At 43.5% G+C, this 5,000-nt stretch overlaps 1 protein-coding gene across 2 annotated transcripts in view; it reads left to right on the top strand.

The window, feature by feature from the left end:
* The window catches only part of msna (moesin a), a 29,502-nt gene extending 25,852 nt beyond the window's left edge, over positions 1-3,650 (top strand). The window contains exons 12-14 of one of the 2 annotated variants that reach the window (XR_014531729.1): positions 37-981; positions 1,232-1,872; positions 2,378-3,650. Coding sequence is in view for 1 of the 2 variants with exons in the window: in XM_083530952.1 (XP_083387078.1) it covers positions 37-129; positions 1,642-1,872; positions 2,378-2,542 (489 nt within the window). In the remaining variant the exon portion in view is untranslated. The remainder of the gene's footprint in view (positions 1-36; positions 982-1,231; positions 1,873-2,377) is intronic. The other variant, XM_083530952.1, reaches the window with a different exon arrangement.
* Positions 3,651-5,000: the final 1,350 nt, after the last annotated feature.

Genomic DNA, 5,000 nt, shown 5'->3' on the forward strand with positions numbered 1-5,000 from the left:
GTGTGTGTGTGTGTGTGTGTGTGTGTGTGTGTTCAGGCCACCGAGCTGGCTGAGCTTACCTCAAAGATCTCTCTGCTTGAAGATGCTAAGAAGAAGAAGGAGGAGGAAGCTACTCTGTGGCAGCAGAAGGTGAAAAGACACAAACGTTCTCCATACAGTCGTGTACAGTCCCCAGAGTATTCACGTGGTTGGGGTTTTCAGCTACTGGTATAGTTTAGGCTGTGGGTGGGACAAATATGATCCCAGTGTGTGTGTGTGTGTGTGTGTGTAAGTAGGTTTTTAGCATTTATTGAGGACCTAATGTTCCTGTATTGACCTCGTTGGGACACTTGATCGGTCCTGAATGAACCAAGTGCTTTTACTGAGCTTTTATTTGAAGGTTTCCTGTTGAATAATGAAGTTGTGTTGAAGTTTCTACAGCTCCACTGCCACAGTGACCTCGACCGTCTCCCAACCCCCCGTCCCCCCAACCCCCCACCCCACCCCCGCCGGCCACCTCGTAACGTTTCCCTTCTTTCCCTTTCTTTTACACTCGTTTATTTGTGAGGGTGGAGTCCCTCACTTCACTGGGGATATCCTGGAGCATAGAGAGTCAGAAAGTAACCTCCCTGACACACACACACACACACACACACACACACACACACACACACACACACACACACACACAGATCTATTTAAAGACAAATCGCCACTCAGTCTCTTTCCACAATGGAACGTTTCACCGTCTGAATGCTGCAGAAATAAACAAGTTATAAATATCTATAAAGAAACTCACCATGTTTTTATGATGAAACCTTCATGTCTAAGTTTATTTTATATTTTTATTTTGTAATATTGACAACCCCAGAAAACTACACACATTATCATATACATATCAAGTACATATGACACATATACAGATGGTCCCCGAGTTACGATGTTTCAACTTACGATCTTTTGATCTTTAACACATTTAAAGTTGTGCGTGATCGTGCAGACGTGATAGTGCAGACGTGATCGTGCAGACGTGATCGTGCAGACGTGATAGTGCAGACGTGATCGTGCAGACGTGATCGTGCAGACGTGATCGTGCAGACGTGATCGTGCAGACGTGATAGTGCAGACGTGATCGTGCAGGCGTGATAGTGCAGACGTGATCGTGCAGGCGTGATCGTGCAGACGTGATCGTGCAGACGTGATCGTGCAGACGTGATCGTGCAGACGTGATCGTGCAGACGTGATCGTGCAGACGTGATAGTGCAGACGTGGTATGATCCGGTGTGACCTCCTTGTGAGACGCCTTGTTCTCGCCAGCGGTCGACAGACTGCCGTCGTCTCCGTCTTGTTTTTGATGTTTCAAAGCCGTTTTATCTCTGGTCCTTCTCGGCCTCGCCGCACACTGAAACCGAGCGCACCGATGAGTCTCATCATCTACAGGTGTGCTTCTGTACGCTCATAAACGCTGATGTAAATTGCTCTGTTTGCTGAATTATTAACAACAGACAGTATAGTGGATCATACTGATCACCATCATTAAGACTCCTGGAGAAGATGGGCATCAGAGCGCATCTCCATCGTAACTCAGGAACCATATTATGTTATGTATATATTCGAGGTGTAGTATTGGAGAGTTGAATACCATGCTGTGTTTCTGCTCAGGCCACCGTTGTTCAGGAGGACCTGGAGAAGACGAAGGAGGAGTTGCAGAAGACGGTGATGGCGGCTCACGTGCAGGAACCTGTTCACGGAGAGAGCGATCATGACGAGAGCGATGAGAGCAGTGCGGAGGCCAGCGCCGAACTCACCAACGGCGCTGCGTACAAGGACCGCAGCGAGGAGGAGCGCATGACCGAGGCCGAGAAGAACGAACGTGTTCAGAAACACCTGCAGGTAAGAAGATACGTAGACTGTCAGTAGAACCCAGGACCAGGACCCAGGGGCGAGATTAAAGTTGGAGATTAAGTTTGAGTATGTTATGGGGACTGGATCTGTGGTTGGATCTGTAATCAGAGCCCAGGATCGGAGTTACCTTCTGGATCTGGACTAATGTATAGTCAATAGAGTTGGATTAGAGATCAGGACCAGAGCTGAGGTCTTTATCAGAGATGAGGCACAATTAGAGTTCGAGGCAGGAGCAAATCCCTGAACTAGGTCTGAGTTAAGGATCACGATGCTGAGTAACAGATCTGGATCTGGAGAAGATCTAGTAATGGGGCCAGTTCTTATAATAGTACTACAACTGGGTTCTGGATCAGGGTTCTAGGCAGGATCAGAGACAACGACATGAGCATAGATATGGTCATGACCTTCAGAACATGTAGGAATGATGGTGTGACTCACAGGTACTCTTTCTCTTTTTTCCTCTATCTCTTTATCTTCGCTGTTTCTTCCTCAGGCTCTGAGCACGGAGCTCGCTAACGCTCGTGATGAGACGAAGAAAACGCAGAACGACCTCATCCACGCGGAGAACGTGCGAGCCGGGCGCGACAAATACAAGACGCTGCGGCAGATCCGCTCCGGAAACACCAAACAGCGTATCGACGAGTTCGAGTGCATGTAAACACCTGATCTGCCCGAGCGGCCAGCAGGGGGAGCCACAACCTGCCCACAACTCCACAGCTCTCCACACCAAGCACAGGCTACACATTAGAGTGAACGGGGAATAGAGACACATTAAGGGGCTACTGGTTCTTTATAAGGGAGATTACTCATCTTTTGTAATTTGTCTTTTTTTGACCTTTATAATAATATATATATATATAAACATATATAATCTATATTTTTTGAAACTGCATGATCTGATCTGTAGTTCTACTGATTTGAGATTTGAAACGATCCTATCGATCACATTCCCCAAACAAAAGGTCGCTTGTCATTTTATATACAAAGTGCCATCGATGTAAGATTTCCTCTTTTTTTTGGGTATACTGACATTTATACAAAATAACTTCACCCTATACAATCAGCACAATTATTACTGAGTAGCAGAAAAGCTTTAAAAAGGGCTTGTAGCTAATTTCATGCTTTTTTTTTTTTTTAAGAATTGTGACATCATAGTTCTCTTCTCATTTAAACAGTGTTATCCAGTTCCATTTAATTTATGCCGTCATAACGATCATCGTTCGTGCCAAATCAGTTTTGCATTGTGTGTGTGTGTGTGTTTGTGTGGTTCCCATCGACGCCCCCTGTGACACCAGCGCAGGTCTGTGGACACGCCCTCTCTGATCGTCAAAATGCAATCGAATTTACAAGAAAACTGTAATTTTTTTTTCCAACCGTAGTTTTTATTTGATCTTTTTTTTGCTAATGTTCAACTTTTTTTTCATGAAAACTTTGCAGTATTATTTTAAAGAAAACTTTTTTTTCTCGTAGATTTTAGCGTGATGTGGCGAGTGTGTGCTATTTATACACGACGCCTCTGGAACACGTTCCCATGGTTCTGTCGGCGAACGCAGCGAGAAACCTGGGCGTTTTGATATCTTGGGTTTATTCTTTTTTAGCTCCTGGATAATCACGACTGTTATCGATATGTAGAGATCTGGGGTTCGTTTTATCTTTTGTTTGCAGCTGCTCTGGTGCCGTGTGCCTTCTGTTTAGCCAATCAAGAACAAGAATATCTGCTTCGAATGTCTTCATTTAAACTGTCAATAAAGTATTACAAAAACACATGTGGGTTGCCAAGTCCTCGGTTTTTATTCATGTTGATGAGTCGATGGAGGTGTTCCTCTCGACTGCTAATAATCTATCACTACAAATACACTATTCCTGATGTTTACATATACCTACTGCACCTCACTACTACACACAGACATTCTAAACAACTGTCTGCTATACTGTAGCTATTCTTACTAGTATTACTACTACAACTATTATAACTAAAACTACTATAATTAATACTAATGTTACTATTATTTCTACTACTATTAGTACTACAGCTACTACTTCTACTGTTACTACTGTTACTACTACTGATACTATTATTGTTTACTATTAGTGTATTACTATTAATATTATTACTATAATAGTTGTTTTGAACCACAATCACAGCTGCTGCTATTCCTGATACTCTTTCTATAACTAGTATTATTACCACTTTTACTACTGCACACTACTCAGATTCCTCACAATCTTGCCACTGATACTCTTCATCCTTCTAATTAAAACAGTATTACTAACAACAACAACAACAATAACAACATAGGATCAAATCCAAATAACAAAAAATTCACAACGTCGCCACCAGACGGCGACAAAACACTGGATTTAAACATTTTTACTGAACGCATTGGGACTCCTGACTTTTCCACCCATACATGGTTCTTCCCCATACTGTTCTCTTAAAGCTGAAGGTACAACATTGTATTGGAAGTCTTTTTTCTCCTTCACGTGAACCAGGAGACCCAAACCTGTTCCAGCATTACAATGCTCCTGTGAACAAAGCCAGCTCCATGAAGATCTGCTTTCCATGAGTTGGAGTGGAAAATCTCCTGCTATAGAGCTCCAACCCTATTGAAGACCTTTGGGATGAACTGAAATGCTGACTGCAACCCCAGGCCTTCTCACCTTCCAGATGTTGTACAAACATTTAGCTCTGAGTTTTTATTATCCAGGATTCAGAAGCTCCTACTTTTGCTCTTTTTGACACTCCGAGCAAACAGATTGAGGTTAACATGAAATCATGAGCTTCAATAGGAGATAAATATCTCTAGCGCATGAAGCCAAACGTGAGCAGATCTCATTTATTCTCCTGATGAACCCTGAAGCTCAGACGCCTCCTGCAGATTTTGTGTTAATCCCAGTTTAGCTGCTTTATGCTGATGTCCAGACTGTGGGTCATGTGGGAACGAGAACAGGAACAAACCTGGGACTCCACACAGAGTGACGTCCTGAGGAGAACCTGAGGAGAACCTGAGGAGAAAAAATTTCATTCAGCAGCCTGAGTTCATGAGAGCTGCTGACTAATCATACAGCACTATAGCAGCTCTCTCTCTCTCTCTCTCTCTCTCTCTCTCTCTCTC

Source organism: Silurus aristotelis, assembly GCF_946808225.1.
Source record: "Silurus aristotelis genome assembly, chromosome: 26".
NCBI classification, from domain to species: Eukaryota; Metazoa; Chordata; class Actinopteri; order Siluriformes; family Siluridae; genus Silurus; species Silurus aristotelis.